This window comes from Pagrus pagrus (genome assembly GCF_965226575.1).
Source record: "Pagrus pagrus genome assembly, chromosome: 23".
NCBI lineage: Eukaryota > Metazoa > Chordata > Actinopteri > Spariformes > Sparidae > Pagrus > Pagrus pagrus.
This window is the reverse complement of record NC_140205.1, coordinates 1,989,295-2,012,330: the sequence shown is the minus strand read 5'-3', so window position 1 is coordinate 2,012,330 and position 23,036 is coordinate 1,989,295. Positions and strand designations below refer to the sequence as shown.

The following is a 23,036-nucleotide window of genomic DNA, read 5'->3' as shown; positions in this document are numbered from 1 at the left end:
TCCAACAGGAAGGAGAACCGAACGAAACAGGAGTGGTGAGCCCGGTCATCCTCATGGTGACTGACTCAATGTCGAGCAGGTGATGGAGCAGAGGGCTGAGAAAATAAAGTGATACTGAGAAAACTGAACACTAAACACACCTCATGAGATACGTCAGAGTCACACTGAGCTGCCTGTCGCTCCTCACCTGGCTGGAGCCTTCAGAGAGCAGCGCCGCACTCTGATTGGCTGAGAGCTGAACACGGCTGCTCTCACTCAGTAATCAGCAGCCGGCCTGCACACCTGAGACAGGTGAGGAGGAGGAGGAGGAGGAGGCTGACTGGAGCTGGAGGGGAAGAAGAAGAGAGAGAGCCAGAGTGTATGAATGAATGTAACTAAGTATATTTACTCAAGTACTGTACTTTGGAGATGCTTTGAGGATTTCCATTGTTTGGTACTTTATACTTCCACTCCACGACAGTTTGGAGGTAAACATTGTACTTTTTACTCTCTGCATTACTTTAATAACTTCAGTTATAGTTACTTTTCAGATTACTTGCTGCATCAGTGAGTCCATGTTTACAGTAAAGTAACTTATTTTATGAGCAATCAGATAAAAAAACATTATTTCCGATCATCTGATAATGGATCGTGTGTAAATATGTTTAATTACTAGTATTACTTTTCAGTATTTTTACAACAATAGTAACTAAAGTTATCAAATAAATGTAGTGGAGTGGCAGAAAATGGGAATACTCAAGTAAAGTACAAGTACCTCACAGTTATTCTTAAGTACAGGACTTGAGTAAATGTACTTAGTTACATTCCATCAGGTGTATCTTTAGTTACTAGCATCTCTCAGTCAGTAATCAGGATCTCCACACCTGCAACAGGTGATCTGAATCCAGAGCTACTGTCCAGTATTCGTCTATGTAAGAATATGAGGAGATACAACACTTAGTGGCCGTTATTTCCTAATAACGGCCACTCGCTCTGAGGCGAGGCGTGACGGATGAGTCGTTCCAGCTGTCGTCTCCTGACGGTGTTGGACTGTGTTGTGTCAGGCCGGAGGTGTCATGGCCGCTCTGCTGACAGCCGAGAGGAGCCTCCTCGTACAGCCGGGCGGTCGGACTCTGGATTACCTGGGAGATAACGGCGACACTGATTAAGAGGTCGGCGTTTATCGCACCATAAATAGAACCGGCTGCTTTTTCAGGAACTTCTGCAACCGTCAGCTGCACGAGCGGTTTCATGTTTCAGACAGCTGCAAGTTCAAACAAGCGGTTCAGTTGTTACAGGCGACTGCACGATGACCACACGGGTTTCTCTTCTTCCTATGTTTCTATTATTCTTCCTGTATTTAAAGGAGCAGTCTGTAGTTTTAGGGAAGAAATGTTAATGAGCAGAGAAAGATCCTCATTGGCTGATAAACAAACTCTCTTTTGTTTTCATGACTGAATAAACAAACTGACCTTAAAGGACAACACAGTTTATACTGTTTACTTTGCTTATATGTGGCGGACCCTGCCACCTCTCTAGCTTCAAACAGTGTTCTGGGACCTTATTTTCCTCTGAGAGCAGCTTGTTTATCCACCGATGGAGAAAAGTTCGTGTTATTACCTCGTTACTGAACGTCTGAGTTTGAATTTCTTCTCCAAAGCTACACACTGCTCCTTTAAAATAGAGACTAAAACAAATTAACTGTGTGGCGCATGAGTCGGCGCTGTGGTGATGCAGAGCCTGACGACCGTATCTAAGGATGACGTCGTCCGGCCAGAGTCCGTCCTGTCTCTGTTATATCAAAGCTGCAGCTGGCGTCCTGAAACACTGACCAGCCTCCCATCAGAGCGTGTTCACCTGAGGCCAGTGAGCATGAACAGATCCAGGGAGAGGATTCATGATTCATGTGGCAGCGCTCAGAGTCCAGTGAGCCGACAAGGACACCTGCGCTGAAACCTTCAGTCTTCGTCTGAGTCTCTGTTTGGTCTCGCTGCGTGATGTGCTCTGATAGGTCGACCTCAGTCTGGTGATGTTGGGAAGGCGGCGTGCGATGGCGCCAAATAACAACAATCCATAATTCACCTCAAATGCATCAAACTAAAGTAACGAGCCTGTTTTGAAGCTGTGAGGAGGAGAAAGTTCAGATACCTGAAGCAAAAAGTATTTGTACTTTGTTACTTCACAGCAGCTGGACTTGACGAGCCAGAAGTCGACCTGTTCGCCTCATGTGCTGATCATCCATTTCTTCTGCCAAGGACCAAAAACCTTGACAGAACCGCCCCAGAATTTAAAACGTGGGTCATCAGAGTCCGGCCACAAACCAGCCACCATCACAAACCCCTCCTGATGCTGTTAGGACAAGTTAGGACCCGGTGTCCCGCTTCTCCACTCCCGTCTGATGGATGTCAGAAGGCTGCTCTCTCTTCCACCGCTGAATCAGATTAATCTGTCAGGACGCAGGAAGCACTCAGCCGCAGTCTGTCAGCTGATGTCTCTTACTCGCTAAATGTATTTCAGTAAATGTCAGGCTTGTTGGCAGCGTTATCTTTCTGCATTAATGATCTCAATGTCAAACACAATCTTGGTTTTATGGGGAGCAAATACCTGCACGAGAAATGTCGTCGTAATCCGTAACTGACTATTGTTGTTGTCGTCCTCGTCAGTTAGACGTGGACGTTTCTTTTTGCACAGGTGGAAGTTTTATCTTGATGTTGTGACGAGATGAAAGGTCAAATAACGAGGGTCAGTCCTCTGGGAGCCGTGAACATCCATCCAACAGCGAGGTGTTGTTGATAATCACTCGACTGTTTCTGGATCCTCGGGGCCGACAGTGACGAGACGTTCAGGCTCATTAAAAGCACCGGATATAAAACTGTTCTCTGTCACTCAGAACAGACTTTCTCTGGACTGTCCGGCTCTTGCTTTTGTTTATTTTCTTACAGAAACTCCCACGACCGCAGCGATTAGAGAGATGTCATGTTGTCGTGTTGAGTACATTGAACTTTCTATTTTAAAGAGCATTTACTGTGAAGAGCTGGAAATAGAGTACAGACATCAAGTCAATATTTCCTGTGATGGAGACGGTCTGTGGACTGTCACTGACTGGACCAGACGAGTTATTGATTGTCTGTCAATCAATCAATCAATCAACAAAAGTCATCTCACGACACTTTCCATATTGAGCAGGTCCAAACCAAACTGCTCGATTCATTTATGCAACATTTCCCCCGTGAGCGAGAGCTTGTGACAGCGGCGAGAAAACAACTGACTTTAACAGGAAGAAACCTGGAGCAGTCTCCTGAGTGCTGACTCATGTTTCCTGACCCATTCCTCAGTAACTACTCACATGTTTGTTTAAATTATCATGAAGTGTTACTGCGGTTTGGATCCAGTTGGTGTTTTTCTTACCTTCCAGACTTCCTCGAATTAATCTGGATGTGACAAAAACTTGGGTTTAGTCAGAACTAATCAAAGCATGTCGCTGTCGGCTGCGTGCTGGAGATGAGACTGAAGATTTAATGTGATGTTCAGATGTTTCTCTACAGCACGTAGAGATGCTGTGTTTACTCACGAGGACCGTTTGACTCCATGACGATCTCTCTCCGGCCAGCTGGCACCTGATTTCTGTTTTTGCGGTAACAGTAGAAAGTATTGTATAAATAACTCCTTATTTTAACCTCATGAATCGACTGTTCCTGTTCCTCATCAGGCTCAAACCAGTGAGCTGCGACGCTCTCGGCCAGCCGTTAAATTCAGGATAAGAATATATTCACGAAAAATGATGAGATAAAACATTAAATATGTTGTTTTCGTCCTGCAAATGATCACATTCTGTTTTTCTGCACAGCGTCCAGAACTTTTTTGGGAATCAGGTTTGGACCTTTGCCCCTTATTTTCTTATTTCTGTAAGTCAGATGATGATCTCCCTAACGCTAACCCGAGCTGAGCTGGTTACTGCTGCTGCTGCTCTGCTTTACATCTCCATCTGCGTCCACTCGCACGGAGCCAGTGTCATCGTTCGTACGCGCGACTCAGTGAAGCATATTAATGTATGGAAATGAAAAACAAACGAGGAACACAGTGAATGTAGACGCAGGTTTACTGCATGAGACAAAGAAGCATGTGTAGCTGGATGATAGAAAAACACCTCACAAAGACATTTGATGTCGACTGGGAAGTTAAGAGGGGAAGATGTGAGATAATCCCACCAGAGTTTAAAGGATGAGTTCACCAAAAACTGAAACTTCAGTCATCATCTACGTTGCAGCATTCTGCTAAACATCTGAAGCAGCTGGGGACGTTTTTTAAAACATATTAAAAACATCAAATGTCTCAAGAAGCCCCGAGATCCTGAACTAATCTGAGAAGACGTTATTTTCACCCTTTTAAAAGCAGAAATCTTCACTTTAGCTTCAAAGCTAAAAGTGTTAGCATCATTCTTGGTCACAGTCCAGGCAGCTGATTATCACCGTGACCGCGGTCAACCATCAGCGAGGACGCCGGAGTCCTTGGAAACGTCTCAGTGGAAATGAGAGCGGAGCCAGCGGTTTCTGAGATATTTAATAACTGTGGTTGGAATATTTGTATTGATTTGAATCATGAGAGTCAACAGACAGCTTTCCTCTAAGTGTCTGTTTGTGTGAACAAACAAGCAGAAGTAGGAAACAGAAGTGAGGACAGCAGGAGGCACGCAGAGCAAACACAGCTGCAGGATATTAGCTGATCCTCAGCCTGCTGTCAGTTTGTCCAGCGGCTGCTATCTTAACCATCTCAACGTTATTATGTTATGAGCTGTCCAAAGAAACAGAGAGCTCCAAGTGTCAAACACAACAGGAAGAACTGTACACACATCCATAACCCAGGACATTATTCAATAAGCAGACCTGATGATGTTAATTATAATGTAAAATACAGGCTACATACAAATAATTTAAACGATTCTTATTGACCTTTTCTTTCTTTTGTAATAGGTCTGTTTTTGATTTCATGAGGACATTTCCGGATTTTAATAACACTTTTTATTTTTTATTGCGTATGTCACGTACTCTCTCTCTCTTAAGCTAGCAGGCACAACAAACGCTAACAAAATTGAGCTAGGTAGCTCCTGTTAGCTCAAGTAACATCAATGTCAATGCTATTCTGTAAATAAACACTGTACAAAGACACAGACTCAGCTTCTGTAGCTCTTAGCATGTCAGGAGTCCACGCTAGCTGCTGTTAGCTTGAGCAACCACAGAGAGAGTCTGTCTCTTTTCTTTTTTACAAAAAGCTGCTGAGGTTACTGTGAATTAACAAGCTAGCTAATGTTAAATTGTTAAACCAGGCTCACAACCCTGCCTAGATAGTTAGCCAGTTAGTTAGCTAAGCTAGCATATGCTGCCATGTTTAACCAAGCCTGAAATAAGGTGTGTGGTTACCACAGGCTGAATATATTATAGTCTTATACATTAGCTTTTTACTGCTACACATTTAATTCATGCTTAAGAAAACACAAAGTGGAGTTCATCTGTGAAGATTATCATTTCATAAATCCAGTTCAATAATCCCACAGAGGGAACCAGGGCGATGCTAACTTCAGGGTTAGCCTACAAAACTATGTCATCCCCACACCATAGCAGCCCTACTGTTGTAAGGACACCTCAAACTGCACACGAGGTCAGGAGTTCAACAGTTTGATGGCCACAGGCAGGAACGACTTCCTGTGGTGCATCTTGGTGGATCAGTGTAGTACTGAGTGTGCTCCTGTGGCTGACCACCACGTCATGGAGTGGATGGGAGCCATTGTCCAAGATGACATGTAACTGGGACAGCATCCTCCTCTCGGACACCACCGTCAGAGGGTCCAATCCTCCCGTCTCTGATATTGTCTTGTCTCCAATGAAGGGAAACAGCTGCCAGCGACAACAGAGACAGTTTTGAATGACGGAAAAACAAAATCAGAGATGTAGCCGTTTGAAACCAGGGGAAAGAAAGAACAGTGTGGTGGATAACTACTTGTCCCAATTTAACACTCATCTATACTGTTTGACTATAAAACACACTCACAGTGGGAGTCTCGACAATAAGGATGAAACAGCCGGTCTTCAGGTCAAGACCGGCACCCGCCCCTGAACCTTTCTTCATTGACCACGATCAATACAGTTTTCCACTATTAGCTTTCATAATAACACCATACCGGTGGATTGTCCATGTCAGGATGTATTTTTAAAAACTCCTGTGGGCCTGCGTGTTCTCCTGATGTCACTTTAACTCTTTATTATATACATATCGAGCAAGTACAGTGCTATCTTAAACATTTGTATGATGTTGATTCCCTCAGTGGGGCCATCAAGTACTTTCCAATCGCTCACTTGAGGACAGCTGCTTTCTCTCTCTCCATACATGGTGATAAGCATGTGAGTGTACATTCAGACCCCAACTATAGGGACAGATTTCAGTCACTACAACAGCTTCTGGGAAATCAAATGGCTGTTGTGTTCAGTGTGCACAAACAGCTGGATAAGTGCTGCTGTAAGTGACAAACAGACTGAAGGAGCAGCTCTGACGCTCACTCGGTACTGAAAGTGTTTACATGAAAGACTTCCGTGCATCCAGAGACGCCATTAAAAAAAAAAACGGGTCTGTTCATTTGAAAACAACAAATAAAAAGTGCTTCCTGTCCTGAGATAAACAGAGACAGTGATATAAAAACGCTGATTAATTAGCAACGATGGAAATCTGGATGGACATCAGGCCGCATTTCAAAGTAAAACAACTTATTTTATTACCCGTTAGCTAACGTTAGCATTCAACGACGTCCTAGCTAACATTATGTTTAATTACATTACTCAATAAAAAGTGTTGCAGATGTGTGATGATGTGCACAAGTAATTTAAGCCTTTTCTATCATGTAACACTGTCAAACAGTAACGTTAGCCAACCTTTCGACTAACAGAAGCTTATCAAAGGCACTGCTTTACCTAAACGTTTCCCTGAGGAAACTGTTGTCTCGCCTTTTTATTTTTTCATGTTGTAGATACATTTAATAAAACTTCCTACATAATCTGTTCATAATGTTTTTAGAGTAGTACTGATGTCTTCAGCATGTGTTTGTTTGCAGATGATGCTGTCTTATCTGACCTGTGATACGTGTGTTAAAGAACATTAAACCTTCTACTAATAGATTCAGTAAAAGAAAAATCCCATCGTCCCTCATAACGCTGGTCCGCTCAGCAGTGTCAAGATGCCAAAACCCCAAGACTGCTGTTAGGTTTCATTCTGATACCGTGTGAGTCATTTTACCAAAAATGAAACTACTGTTCACCAAGAGAGAGACGACTTTAAAAAGCAGGTTTGTCTGTGACTTTATTTATCAGCTCACCCCATCTGTACATCCGTTGCTGTTAAATGCGTGTTTTCAGAGGCGGGTCGTGACATGTTTCGGTTTGTTTTTTTACACAGTTTTGCTGATGGCGCTAACCGAGATAAAAATCAGTGTTGACGTCACGGATCTGCAAAAACACTTAAACAGCCGTTAGGTTTCATTTTGATATTTTCAGTTTGTGTCTGTTTTCCCAGAAATGAAAGCTGCTGTTCAGACATAAAGAGGATGTGCAGATTGAGACTTATGAATAACTCAATGTTGTGACATAGATTGTAGCTGAGTATGCAGTAAAAACACCAGATGTGTTGGACCAGTTGGACACAAACAAAACCTCCTTCAGGGGCTGAATGAAGATTTTGATTCTGTTTGCTTCCCTTGTTAGATTTTTTCTATAATTCAAAAGAGATCAAACAAAAAGGCTTCGTGTGTGCCTCGGATCTTAAAGGTGCATTTTGACACACTGGAGGACGATGATACTCAGATCTTTTATTTCATTTAAAGGTCCACTTTGTAAGAAAGTTGTTTTTTGAGTCTCGTTCTGAACTCGTCAAATGGAAACAGAGCATCAGTTTGAGACTCAAAAATCAACTTTTCTTAGAAAGTGGACCTTTGCAAGTACCAAGACGACACTGTTAAAATACTGCAAGTACAAGTAAAAAGTCCTGGATTCAAAATCCTACTTATCAGTAAAATGTACTGTAGATATGATACGCAGGAGTTCTGCACTAAAATGTCGACTCGACCTTCGTTCTTTATTTTGTTGAGTTGTGTTCACAACATTATCTCAAATGTTTCCAACAATGTTCAAACAGAGAAATCCACAAGTTTACTCAACATAACGCTGAGTTTCATTTGGTCGCCTGTTGTTACTTCCTGGATTTAAAAAAAAGCAGATGAACATGACTAAACTTAAGACAATTAAAACTTTAAAAAATCGTCTGTTTATAGAGTGACGTCAGATTTTTATTAGCAATGGTGTTTGTTGGTGAGTTCACCACCAGCCAAGTGAGCTTGAATGCAGGACAATTTATGTTTATTTGTGTAACTTATGCAGCGTTTATCTGCTCCAAACAGCCAGATTACTTTATTGTACACTAGCTGTAAGCTAACATTTGAATTCAGGTCAACTCTGAGTGAAGTCAGCACTCAGCAGAGACTCTGGTTCTGGTTCTGGTTCTCTCTCTCCTCTCTGTAACGTTATGTTCATGAAATAAAGTCCATTTCCCCTCCAGCTCCAGTCGGCAGTCAACATTACAGAACAGAAACACCCGACAATGGAGGTCACCTCCGGATCACTGCTGCAGTCAGGCTGATAAACAGGAGTGAAGATAAATCCACTTTTTAATCTCAGAAGTTACAAAGTAATCTCTGAGCTCTCCTCCCGTCGGATCAGAGCAGAATCTGATGTGACTCCTGGTGTTTATTCCCCCAGATGCTCTGGATCTACCCGACTCTATAACCAGATGATTTTCAGCCCAAGTTCACAAGTAACGTTTCTGATATCCACCGACAAATTCACATTTCCACGTGTCATCTAGGAAAACACTCGTCTGCTTAAAAAACGCAATCAAACGAGGAGCTACAGGCCCAGTTCTGTTGGTTCTGGGCTTCACATGAGTGTTTAATCATTTCTCTCCTGCGGGTTGGACAGTTTATTGTAGGAGGATCCTTTCATTTGTTCAACATGTAGAGACGAGCAGTCGCAGCACAGCAGATTTAATTCCTCTTAAATGTCAAACCAGAGGAATCCGCCCACATAAAAGGAAATAAGGTCAGATGTTGAAGCTTCAGGGCAGGTGTGGTTCACCTGAGTCTCCTTCATCTACCACATATTTTCTTTTACTGACATTTAACTGAACTCACATACTCTTTTGTCCCACCTCACATACAGATTTAACATGTTAGTCAACACCTTAAACGTCCACGTGCTGTGACAGACATGGTAAGACTTCATCACATGCAGCTTCTTCTGACTGTTATAATTATGTTTTTTGCAACGAGCACATCTGGTCATGATCCGGTTCACTCAGCTGTGGTCAGAGATGGATAAAAGAAATCTAAAATGCAGAATTTAGTCTAAAGACTTGTGTGAGCTGACGCCGTTTAAACAGAGCTACTACACAGGAAGACGAGGTCATGTGAGCTTTAAGTGTTTCCTTAAAATGCAACTGTGCCAATAATTCCCCTGCTGAGCTCAGACTACAGAGTGAACCGAGCTCTGCTTGTGTTTTCACCTGATGTCATGTTGCCGCCTCACGTTTCTTCAGGTTTAGTTTTCAGTGTTTCTGCGCTGTGCTCATGGTCTCGTGTGGTTGAGGCACAGAAACCACTTGGTTTTGAGGAAAACATCATGATTTGGCTTAAAATAGCCGGTTCTGTCGGTTCAACGTGTTCAGCTAACACCGACCGTTCTGTCAGGTTCAGGTGTCACACACACTTTTGGCCGTGTGGTGTTGAAACAAGAGGCAATGACAGGACCGTGTGATGATGCAGCCTCAGAGGAATGTGACGGGGAAGAAAAAGTGAGAAGTTGAAACTAAACGTTCCCGTTTAGCAGCTTTACTCGCCTGTGATTACAGCCGACAGCTGCAGGGCACGACGAGTGAAACCAGATCTGAACCACTTCACACTGCCGGGCCTCATCTGGGTCAGATTGTTTGGCTTCACCGGCTCCTCATCAGAGTCAGAATCCAGTACAAGGTTGTTGTGATAACTAGAGTCCAGATCCACTTCAGTCCTGCATCACTTCTAGATTAAAGCCAACAACAGGAACATTGTGTTGTTACAGTGTGAACGTTGTGTGTCCACCAAGTGTTGTTCTCTGACCATCAGCGGCTTCAGAACCTTCAAAACGTCTGGCCTTGCTGTGATTCTTCGGTCTGAACCGGGCTTTAACTGCTCACTGCCCAAACAAATCAGAACACAACATGAGTGCAGAGGATGTTCCCTGTGACCGAGACGTTGTGTGGTTCTGAATCTCTCTGGGTCGATGCAGTTGATTCAGATCGACTGTTGCAGGTGTGGAGACTGGATCTTAATTAATGAGTGAGAGCAGCGTGGGCATTCCCCTCCCAGCCAATCAGGGTGTGACTCATTGATTGACTGATTGATTGATTGATTGATTGATCGATCTCCTTGCTGTTGTTGCTGTTTTTTCTGGCTTTGTTAAACATATGGAGACTTCAGTCGTAAATCATCCAGAGAGATAAAAAAAAACACAGACAAGCTGGACTGGACAGCAAATATGGACACGCTGCACAGGAAAGGGCAGAGCCGTCTGTACTTCCTGAGAAGGCCGGGGTCTTTCAACATCTGCAAAAAACTGCTGCAGTTGTTTTACCAGTCTGTGGTGGCCTGCGTCCTCTCTTATGCTGTGGTTTGCTGGGGAGGAAGCAGCAAGGAGAGTAGTGGCAGAAAGATGGACCCTGGACAAACTGCTGTCCATACTGGACAACACCCACCAGCCTCTGCACAACACCTGCACCAGTGGCCACCACACCATAACACTTATGGATATGAAATTCATAGGGGTGGTATAGACTGGCTCCTGTAACCCACACACCAAAAATGACCAGCAGGTGGCGCTAAATGGCTCCATAGCGCCCCCTGGAATATATCAAAATTTATGCCCCTGTTTCTACATGCACATATATTTGTTTTTACATTTTACATCTGTTCATAATTTTTATAAATTTTTATTATTTTTTATGTGTAAATATTAGCAATTTAACTCAATAGTTTCCAGGTCATGTGATCAATTGACTCAAAATCATGTCAAGATCATGTAACTACACTGGCTGCATGAGATACACCTCTTGTTTTTACATTTTACATCTCTAATTATTTTTTATGAATTTTTATGAATTTTTACATGTAAATATTAGCATGCTAGTTCAATAGCTTCCAGGTCATGTGATCAATTGACTCAACATCATGTTGGGATCATGTAACTACACTGGCTGCATGAGATACACCTCTTGTTTTTACATTTTACATCTGTTCATAATTTGTATTAATTAGGGCCTGAGCAAGAATCTCGTGCGTGGACTTTAGGATGTTCGCAGACTCACCAAATTTGGCCCGTAGCTCCTTACCCATGAGTACCTTAATTCGATACCACAACTGCCCTCATGCGCATAACGACAGCTCAGTAGCGCCCCCTAACGCCCCCTTATGGCTTTTCCCATACTTTCATTTCTATGCCTCGTACATTAACTAACTGCTCCTACAGATTTAACACCACAGACTTCACACTCACTCAGTATCATCCTCAAACCTTGAAGATGATGTGTTGTCAAAAGCTTTCGCCTCCGTTACACCTGATGGCCGTGGTGGGGGGGTGGTCAATTTCGATCCCTCGCCATAAGCAGGAAGTCCTTACAACGTCAACATACAAGTTCCCATCTACACCAAATTGCTTCCACATGTAGATGGTTTAACCCTCAATCCTTCTATGCATCAACACTGCATCATATCCATAGCGCCACCCACTGGACACAGGAAGTCACTGAAGATGTCACTGTTGTGTTTGGACATTTCCACAGGCAACGGGCGAGCACACATCTGGGTGCACATGCCTCCGACAGCGCCACAGCCCAACGTACGTGGGGGGGCGAGGGCCCGTTCATCACTGCTTGCAGCTTTAATTTGATTTGATTCTTCATGCAGTGATTGATGAACGCTTCCATCAGCTTCAGTGCTGATGTTCAGTCCACATCATGTTGACGGTGTGGTGAGGTCTTGGATCGGCCTCGTGTTTCAGGGAGGGATTTCCTGCTCAGGATTGGCTCGTGGTGCAGCAGACGCAGTATCACAGCAGACATCTTGTTTCTGATTGTTTCCGTAAAAACTCCACTCAGGGCTTTCCAAACGTATCAGTTGTGAGTTGACAGGATTTTTTTGCCTCTGGCGCCACCAGGGCTCCACCTCGGGTTTCTATAATCCACCTCCGGATCTGAATGAGCCGTCTGAAATCTCTGATTACGCTCTCACTGCAGAGTGTTTACTGTCTGTCTGAGCGCGTCGAGCTGCTGCTCAGGCACGTCGTCCGGGGAAGACACCTGCATCTTCACTGCAGCACATCACCACGCCTCGTCAGTGAAACAGTCAGACAGTGCAGGGTTAAAGAGATGTTCAGGCATCAGTTCAACAACACTCACAGCTTTTAGGACACTTCTCAGAGCTGATGCTGGTCGAACGATGCCGCCACAACAGATCAATACATATTACCACAGGAGACCACGCAGGATATTTTAGGAAATCATTTGGAAAGCCTGACATGCTCTCACATCGCAGGAGAGTTCAGCTGGAACGTGACAGGAAACAACAATGCGCCTCCTCCTCCTCGTCCTCGTCCTCCTGCTGCTGCTGCTGCTGCTGCTGCTGCTGCACCGTGTTGGGTTTCCACCTGACGTCAGACGCTGCAGCAGGCTTTAAGTGTCCCATCTGTAACTGACACACCTGTGACCAAAGTTCACATTTTCAGCAACTTGTTGACTCTAAAATTAGCATTTATTAGCAGTATTATTAGCCGATTATTAGCAATTTACTATAAGTCTTTAACTAGAAACTATTAACTGGCAAAGTTAGCATCACCTTACTGAGGAAGTAACTGCATTAGCAACTATTAGCATTTTTTTCCACTATCTTGTGTTAAGTAGCTGCTCTTCTCCCAGTCCTGTTTTTTTCTTTTACATTTGCATTCAAAAAGATTTATTTCTTTGACCAAACTGAGAAAATATATGAATATTAACATTCAGTTGACATGTTAATATCATTAAAAACACAGAAACAACATGAGAGATTGAAAATGAAACTGCAACAACAGCTTAAATACTTTCTGAAGGATCCGAACAATAAAGACTTCCAGACTCTCTCCTGTGTTTCCCTGTGCACTCGTACATTTTCTGTGCAGGCTGAAGGTGAAAAAGGTTTGAAAGTCATCAGCTCCAACAACAGAGGAAATCCTGTGGAAGAGCTGAGCGCGTCCGAAACCGAGAGTCAGACAGAACCAGACCTACAGAAACATGTTGGTCTGTGCTGCTTCTCTTCTGCATCAACAGATGGATATCTATTAACTTGTGCTTTATCAGGCTGGAGAGTGTTTGTGTGCATTGTTCCTGTAAACATCAAGACATAATCATCCTGCCGCCCTGTTGGGATTTCCTCTTTCAGTCGTGCAAAAGGTCGTCTGGCCCGCAGACGCCTGGTCTGTTTATGGTGCATCACAAACAATGATTCAATGTTCAATGTTCATGAAAATCCAGAAATTTTTAATAGAAATTCAAACACGAGTGGTTTTTGTAGAACATTCTCATTTCTTATATTTAAGTGTGTATAAAAGTGTAGTTTTATCTTGAGTTATTCGCACTTTGTACCACATTTCATAAGAAATGTTTTAAATAATATATTTTTTAGTCAACTACACATTAATTGAGGGCTGAAGGTTGTGGTGACTCTGCATTTTAGATTTTAAAAAAATATGATAAACTAACTTATAAAGATGAGGTTTGTTTTGTCAAAGAGAGCAGAGGTCGGGTTAAATTATCCACTAAACCACCTGTGATCAGATCTCACTTCCTGCTCTGTGTGCAATTAAACACGTACATCACTGAAACTGTGTTTGTTACAATAAATTAATGTAGAACATTTGCTGAATTTACAAGAAGGATCAAATCAGTCAGAATCAGTCAGAGACAGAGTTTCACACAGTTTATAAAGTGTCTCCAACTCAACAACTCACTAAACTGACACATTTGTTAAGGGAGTCTGGTGACAAAGAAGTAGCCTATACTGGTTACTGGTTAGTGTATTTGTAAAATGTGACATGTTTAGATCAATAAAATGTTTCTTCTCTCATAAATTGAGTGTAAATGGTGAAATCAGTGTAAACAGTGTTCAAACAGCTGCTAAATGTTGGCAGGTAAGACTTTAGCACTTTAGACACAGAAGCAGACAGGCTGGTACAGCCATGCTGCCACAAACTGACACTTTTTACAAGGAAACAAACAACTTCCTGTTTTCATTTAATGCTGAATTTACAAGAAGGAGACAATGATTCAGAATTTGTCAGAGACAGAGTTTCACTACTTAGAAAGTTTGTTTTAACTCAACAACTCTTAAAATCACCACATTTGTGAAGGGAGTCTGGTGATGTTGACTAACAGAGGAGCCTCTGGTACCCTGAAGCCTCTCATATGAAGCTGTCCTCAGTAGAAACAGAACCCGGCTTGTTTATGTGTTGAGACGTGTTTACTGGTGGTTGAAGGTACTTTTGGCATTTTTGGTAAATGAGCAACAGGTTTCAGGAATTAAGTCACTGCATGTGTGGGTGTTGGTGTTTGCGGGTTTCTTTTATTTTTTTTTAAACATACTTATCTTTATATAAATGATTTTATTCATGTAAATATATAATTACATTTTTCAAAACCTTTATAACTGAATCTGTGAAGAAACAGGCTGAAAACTGAAGAACTGAATCTTGTTTTAAACATTAACGAGCCACCGAGACGCCGACCGGTCCCTCGTTTATATCATTACCACCATCTTGTGGCTGCGGAGGGGAACTACAACAACAGGCCACACCAGCATCAGAGATAAAATAAACTTTATTTATAACACACTGCTCAAAGATGAGAGCCAAATATCTGATGTCAACCTGCAGACACTCCTGATTTAAGTCCCAGCAGGTTCACAGCTGTTTGTCACACAAACATCTGGACTGTTTCCTCGCAGGTTTACAACACTGCTACTGTACTTCTGATGTCTGGTTAATTTTAAAGTCAATGGAGGGAAATTAAATATATCTTTAACAGGATTAATTTAATAGAAGTTGATGACATGTTTCAGATTTCAGTGAAGATATCTGACAGTCAGAATTCAGTTGCAGATCCATAATTCACATTCGAGTCGAGTCTCAAGTCAACAGAACTGTGACACGAGTCGACCCGAGTCCACATCCCCGGACTTGGAGACAATTCTGAAACTACATCGACCTGAAAACCTCCCTGAAGTTTCCCCGTTGGGTTCTCGTCACTACGAGGTGTGATTAATACGTTCATGTCTTAAGGTGGAAGAAGATGAGTTACACAGCTTTTGTCCTGCGCACGTGGACTTCAGCACTTTGAGTGATTTAGCAGAAACATTTGAGGTGAAAAACTTTTTGTTTTTTCTGTTTGGGCTGATTTAAAATTGGACGTCACCACAGTGGTGCCTGCTGCCATCCAGGAACATCTTCCCTGTTCGCCTGATTTGACACCGTCAGACTTCGACCTCTTCATCGAGATGCAGAAGGAGCTCAGTGGTCGCCATTTTATCAGTGATGATGACGTCATCGCAGCTGTGGACCATTTTCTGGACACGCCAACTTGTGGGGGTGTAAATCACCAGTTTCATCAGGGTACGATGTTTCATCGACTCTTTGAACAGCGATGTGAGTTTCTGTTTCGTCTACCGTGATACGCTTTCGATTCAGTTTAGTGGCCTGTGATCAACATGAGACGAGATCATCAGTTCGTCTTTTCTCTTTTCTGCTTTTGCTCATAAAAAACACAAACAATAGTGAGTGATTAAAACCAGAAATAATGTACTTTAACCTGACTCCACTGACACACAACACACAATGTGTCTCAACAACAAGAACATTTGACAAGAGTTTAAAGTTCAGCTCTTTAACTGTCGAGGAGACGAAACAGTTGTTTTTAGCTGGGCACCATCATTAGCTTCATCACTTTGCTTTGTGTAAGTTAGCCTAGCAGCTAGCGTGCAGCTTAACATACATATATTAATTAAACTTTATTTTCTCAGCGCTGGTGGGGAATTCAAAAATAAAGGCGCATCTTAAAAGTGACGATATAGATCGATGTTTGTTCTTGATCTGGATCGATGGATCGTTACAGCTCCATCAAGCCCCACCTCGACTTCCTCGAAGGATCCGTGTGCTCTGCGCAGTTTGTAAATGTAGGAGGGGACGATGTTATGAAATGAATGTGCTACGTTTTCTTAAATTGACGTCTTCTACCTGAGGCCACGAACAATCACCCGCCGACAGACGTCCAGAAATCAGTCCGGTCCCAGATGTGAATGACTGTTTCTGTCCGATATAAAGCTTCTGTTCTGAAAGGATGTCACCTGAGTGGTTTCAGGTGACAGGTCAGAGGTCAGAGGTCAGGTGAGGGAGGGTTTGGGTTGGTACTTCACTCTGTTGAAGTCGTCGACTGTCGTTTCCACTGGAGGCGTCTTCCAGTATTCCTCCAGACCCAACGCCAGACACAGAGCGATGGCCGCCATCTGCAACACACACACACACACACACACACACACACACACACACACACACACACACACACACACAATCATCCTGCAGATGAGCTGTTACTGCTCTTATTAGCTGGAAGCTGGCGTCCACATCATACAGTCTGTATGATTAAAGTTCACATTTTAACACTTAACACATGTTTTTATGAGGAAATATTCAGGTGCCTGGCAAAAAAACCCGCCATTTTGTGACCTCCTAATACCTTTAAACTCATTACAGCTCTTTATTTCCTTATTTACACAAACTTTGAGTGAATAAAAAAGGTAAAGAAACAAGTGCTGAGGTGGAAAAAACAGCCTATTCAAAAAGCAAAAGGCATAAAACTATATAAACCTGCTCAATGTTATTTATATGTTGCTAGTTTTGAAATCTCACTAGCTACATGATGAGTCAATCATCCGCAGGCTGGCTTGTAATTGGTTGAGCAGAGAGGGGGAGGAAACAGAGAGCGGGTCTCCTGTCTATGTGATCACTCATTGGCTGTTGTAGGCTCTAGGGCGGGCATAGAAGCTCATATCTGGTCACGTGAGCTGTCAATCAAATGGCTGCCATCTTAGGATCCCCCTATTGATGAATATTAGTGTTCTGATGTGTCATGAAACTCATTATAGTTCTTCATTCCCTTACATTATCTATATAAAACTGTCAAAAACACAAATTACTATATAAACTTCAATCATTTTCATGTTTAGGCCTCAGAAAACCCATTTAAACAACATATTCCCCGATTTGAAATCTCATTGGCTGCATGATGCGTCAATCAATCAGGAGGAAGAAAGAGTACGTCTCCTGTCGAGGCATCCACTCGATCACTGATGTGGTTTTATCTTGAATCGACTCACAAGAATCTGAGCTTTCTAAAGATTTATGGACCGAGTGTCGTCTTAGACTGAGGAGTCGCGTTCATCGTCCTAACCGTGGAGAACTATGGCGTTAAAGTAACACGGAGAGAAAAGGAGAAGTTAACACAGAGAGCGGTGAAACTGAGAGGGAAGACGTCGTGTGATCGTGTACCGTGATGGTGGCGAAGGCTGAAATGATTCCTATCCTGAGTTTGATCGGGAAGCTCAGGTAGCTCTTCAGGATGGGACCACAGGGCTGCGACAAGCAGAGGTCAAAGGTCAACGTTCAGCATTTTGAGGACAAAATGTGTAAAAGAGCTACAGAGGAGTGAGAGAGAGGAGAGGGAAGGAAAGTGGCAGATGGAGAAGAGATGAACACAAATGATGTTGATACTGTGGGTTTACCTTTGAGTGAACCCATTTATCTGTGACCTGAGAGGTCGGAGGGTAAAGGTCTCTGTCCACCATCAAACAGGCTCCCTCTGAGCTCCAGTTACCAGACTGACGGCTGCGACATGAGGAAGAGAAGAAGAAACTGAAGCAGCGACACAGAAACAAAATCAAATAGTCGTGTTGTCGTCCGTCTGCTGCGGCAGCTGCATGACGTCAACGTTCATCCAGCTGTTCAACACAAACCCTAAGAGTTCTGAAGATCTCCTCGAATCCTCCAAACTTATCTATAAGCTTCAATCTCGTCATGAAACTCAAAATCTTGATTTTCTAGAAACCTCCTCAGAGCTCTTTAGAGATCCAGAAATGTGTCCAGAAACTCAAACTCTAATCTCTAACGACTCCAGAAACTTCCAAACCTCCAAACAACTCTTTAACTATTAATCTCTTTGACAACTTATCTAGAAGCTCAGAAGCACAATGAGAAAATGACGGACTCTTCCAGAAATCCAGGAAGTTGTCTAGACACTTAAAAATTCCTCAAGTCACTCAAAAACTGTGGTCTGTATTTGAAAACTGTATTTATGAAGTATTTCGTTCACGAGTTAAATCGTAAATTCAGATTTTTTTGTTCTCCATGAAACTTAAATTTAAAAAAAAAACTCTTCAACAAATGTATTTAGTAACTTAAAATCTCTCATAGCTCAGAAAATATCCAGAAATACTTGAATGAGAAAATACAAAACTCTTCAGAGTCGTATACAAACCTACAAAATTCTTGTAAGTCCATGAAATCATTCAGAAATGTGTGAATTTATAAGGAAATTGAAAAAGTTATATAAGAATGATGAAATATAAAGCTGAGAGTTACCTGTGCTGCAGGTGTGCGGCAGGCGGGGGGGTGGGACGCGTGCAGAGGCAGGAGTCAGGAAGTTGATTCTCCCAGTCGTCAAAACTCCTCAAACCACAACAAGAGTCCTGAAACACACCGACATCATGAGGTTTAAAGTCCAGCCACGTGTCCGACCAGTTCAGCTCAGATTAAAGATGTTTTTAATTCAGATGATTAATTGTCATTTATATAAACTAAAACATTACTTCATGTTATCACAGAGTCAACTGTCGATATCTGAAACTGGAGTGATGATCCGTCCGAACTGAAGGAAAAGTTTGATGAATATTAAAGAGAGCTAACAGGCTAACAGGCTAACAGGCTAACAGCAATAGTTTAAACCATCACCCGACACGTTTCTCTACATTGTGATATTTAATGTGGATTTTGTATTCAATCAGATTTATGATGCTTTTTATTTCCTCCCGTCGTACCGACGTCTGCAGCTTCTTCAGTTCACGCTGGATGTAAGGCTCCGCTTTGTGGAGAGGAGTGACGTTCAGGAACACCTCGTCCACCGCGCCGTCCATCTGCAACACAATGCAGAACAGCACAGTGATGGAGGGAACAGGAAGAGCTGTTCATTTATCATAAAAAAACATCATTATAAAACCATCATTATAACACACAACAGTTGAGGAAACAGTAAAACACAACTTCTCTAGCAGCGTTGTGATATTTTGTATATCTTCTGGTTAATATCATGTGTTCACAGAAAGGAAACATAATGTACATGTTAGTTTAATGTCTCTGAATCATTCACAGTGTGTGGCTGTGATGAACGCTGCAGCCTGCAGGGGGCAGCAGTGGTCGCTGATGTGAGTGACGGAGACGGAGACAGGAAGTTACCTGAGCCTGAACCTGAACCAGCGGCGAGGCGACGACCATCAGAGCCACAAACTCCACAAATATCAGAGCCGAGAACTGGAGGAGAGGATCACAGGTTAGCTCCGCCCCCTCTGTGTGTGTGTGTGTGTGTGTGTGTGTGTGTGTGTGTGTGTCTCACCACCAGCAGCAGAGGTTTGAGGTCCAGTGTCGCAGCACAGATGCCCAGGACAGACAGAATCACCGTGATGGGACCGAAGACCTGCAGGACCAGCAAACCATCGCTGCTGGACAACTGGTTGAACAACTGGGAGAGAGACAGACACACACACAGACACACACACACACACACACACACACACAGACACACACACAGATATAATATGCAAATATTGTACTTTTTACGCCACTACATTTATTTAATCACTTTAATTACTAGCTACTTACAGCTGACAGTGCTGCCTAGCAACAGTAACCATTCTAGCCCTTGAGGCTAACGTTAGCTATCATACGCTTCCAGGTTTGGGAGTAACTGTGTGCTCAGATATGGACCCGCAGGCAGCAGAGGACAGTTAATCTTATGTATATGATGTGACTGAAGACACAGAGACACGGTTACCTCAGCAACCGGTGTGTTACCGTCGATGGAGGAAAACCCGACTCCAATCATCACCACACCAGACACCTGCAGAGAGAAAACCGAGGGAGACGTCGGCTCAAACTGCTGCGACTGAGAGTTTGTTGTTGTTCACAGGAAGTGTTTAACAGCAGAAACATTCCTCTCAAACTGTCGTGTTTCCCCAGAGACCCTCCATCAGCTGGGAACTGTGACGGCTCTGAGGCTCAGACGTCATCCAGCTCACAGTTTAAAGTTTCCAGAGCTGGTTTCCAACTCCATTTAACAGTTTTACTAAATATTCCGACACACTCGGCTTTATCTGACTGGAGTCAGTTTACTGCAGCTTCACAACTAACTGAAAACAACAAACAAACAAACAAACAAACAAACAAAAAGAGAATGACATTAAAACCACAACAACAAAACACAGATTCAACCCATCGCAAACACGTGAAGACTAAAATAGATTTCCAAAAACGACGTGAAAGTCGGGTTAAACTAACATACCGTACCCACTGAGTACTGTAATCAGCTGATGTAGAGTAAACAACAACATGACTGGAGCCAAAACAGGAAGCAGGGAACACAGAGGAATCAGTAATCTCCACAATATTTTACAGGCAAAGCGAAAAGGAATGAGTGGAGGAAACAAGGAGGAAACAGTGGGAGGGAAAGAAGGGAAGAAAACAACAAGAGGAAACGATAAAGCGCTAATTACACAACACAACATGTAACAGCCCGTTCTCACTCCCAACAATCAAACCGACTCTACCTTCAACTTTAATAGTCTTTGAATTATATTAATATGACGTGAGCTTCAGTTAGCTTTGACCACAGATGTCCTTCAGAGGGAGACTTTTTACTCTGATACATGTCAGAGCCTGTACTCGATTACTTTTACTGGAGTAAAGAAGCTGAATCAGTACTTCTACTTTTACCGGAGTCTGTTTTTACACAAGTATCTGAATCCAAATGTCATAATATGTGAACTCTTTGTCAGCACGCTTTATTTTGAAAGCCTAACAGGATGTTGCATATTACGTATTATTGCTACCTTGACCACTTCACGTGTAAAACTGACACTAGAGGGCGAAGTAGAGCGTCCTAGTTTAAAGCTTGAGGCCACTGAACAAGCTGCTGTGTTTGAAGCGTTGGTAGTGAACGCATGCTGGTCATACAGGTTAGTGTTTTACAGCTGCACAAATATAAACTCTAAAACATTTGGAGACCAATGTTCTCTGAAAATAATACGCAAAATATCTAAATGATGACAAAAAATTAGATTAAGATTGGTAAAATGATTTAAAACAATAGATGCAATAGAACACAATATAAAAATGAATTGATGACAATGGAACATTTTAATTAAAAACAAACTTTTTATCTTGGCTTTTAAAAGTTTCATCACTTTCATCACTAAAATCTAAGAAACATCTAGAACAGCATCAGTTTGAGCCATAACACCAGTCACATAAAGCAGTTTGTCATCAGCATATAGGAAACATGTTTTAAGAAATGGTCAACTGTTGACACAAAAAACAGTTATTGTTTGTTTAAGAAAATTATCCCATTACATTGAGACTAATTCATTGACATCTTACCAAAAAAATAATCAGAGACAGTTTGTAGTTACTTGTTATTCCTGTAACAAGCTGAGTAATAATTAGTGAGGCTCGTTAATGCTGCAGTTTATTTACATGCTCTTGGGTAGATGCATTATACTTTATAAACTGTTCCAGATCATAGCTGTGTTTTTGTATGTAAAATCTTATTTTGTAAACCAATGTGCAATTAAAGTTGTGAAATAAATGAGGAAGTATTGAAAAACAACACAACAAGACAACAAATGTATTTAAATTATTAAAGAAAGGTTGAATATGAAGGCTGGAGTCTGCCACCAAACAAAATACACTTTAAATGACACTTTCAATTAAATCTCAGCAGTCGATTTATAATCAAAGAACCTCCTTATTAATCAGCTTTAATTTGTGTTTAACTCCAGAATATAAATCCAACTGTAAAAATTAAAAAGTCCTGATTAAAGATAAATAAAAGCTCTAATTATAAACTAAAATACATGTTTTCCTTTCTTTTCCTTTTTCCCATGAATCTTTGAACCAATGAAAATTGTTGCAGTTCATTTTCCAACCAATCATAAACATGCTGTTAGCAGTTAGCCTTTTAGCGGTTAGCTTACCATTAGCAGCACAGTGACACAGATGGCGAGCCCTCGTAAGTAACTCCTGCAGCGAGCCATGACTGCCGTTTGTGAGAGGCGAGCTAAAATAGAAACGGAGTAAAGACCAGAGAGCAGCCTGTGTGTGTGTGTGTGTGTGTGTGTGTGTGTGTGTGTGTGTGTGTGTGTGTGTGTGTGTGTGATGGATGTTGTTTAAACCTCAGGAGTGTTTGGCTGCAGGACGGAGAACATGACCAAGTTTGGAAGATCAGCTGGAGAGGAGAGGAGGAAACAAGAGAGGAAAGGAGGTAAGAGGAGAGGAAACAAGAGAGTAGAGGAGGAAATGAGGAGAGGAAACAAGGAGAGGAGGGGAGGAGATGAGGAGTGGAAACAAGAGAGGAGAGGAGGAAATGAGGAGAGGAAACGAGATGAGAGGAGAGAGGGGAGTCGAGGAAACAAGAAGAGGATACAAGAGTGGAAAGGAGGAAATGAGGAGAGGAAACAAGGAGAGGAAAGAAGAGATGAGAGAAGATAAGAGGAGAGGAAACAAGAGTGAATGGAAGGTAACTGAGGGGAGGAAACAAGGGCACAGGAAAGGAAGCAAGAGGAGAGAGGGAAACAAGAAGAGGAAACA

At 42.4% G+C, this 23,036-nt stretch overlaps 1 protein-coding gene and 1 pseudogene across 2 annotated transcripts in view; one reads left to right on the top strand and one right to left on the bottom strand.

Moving 5' to 3' along the window:
• LOC311252177 (E3 ubiquitin-protein ligase TRIM21-like) overlaps nt 1-23,036 on the top strand; it is a 71,135-nt pseudogene that overhangs the window by 24,135 nt on the left and 23,964 nt on the right. The window lies entirely within an intron of this gene.
• On the bottom strand, nt 14,941-22,522 carry LOC311252179 (uncharacterized protein). The gene is made up of 9 exons (XM_084345103.1): nt 22,424-22,522; nt 20,227-20,292; nt 19,789-19,914; nt 19,632-19,706; nt 19,217-19,312; nt 18,762-18,868; nt 17,906-18,008; nt 17,673-17,756; nt 14,941-16,630 (listed from the first exon to the last, which is right to left on the bottom strand). The coding sequence occupies exons 1-9, from the start codon at nt 22,481-22,483 to the stop codon at nt 16,508-16,510; spliced, it is 840 nt and encodes a 279-aa protein (XP_084201229.1). The 5' UTR covers nt 22,484-22,522; the 3' UTR covers nt 14,941-16,507.

Excerpts from the sequence above, each read along its gene's own strand:
- LOC311252179 (XM_084345103.1), bottom strand. The coding sequence starts at position 22,483 with ATGGCTCGCTGCAGGAGTTACTTACGAGGGCTCGCCATCTGTGTCACT. Across the intron at positions 18,869-19,216 it reads TGAAGAAGCTGCAGACGTCG|GACTCTTGTTGTGGTTTGAG; the intron begins GTACGACGGGAG and ends GGTGTGTTTCAG. Across the intron at positions 17,757-17,905 it reads ATAAATGGGTTCACTCAAAG|CCCTGTGGTCCCATCCTGAA; the intron begins GTAAACCCACAG and ends TGCTTGTCGCAG.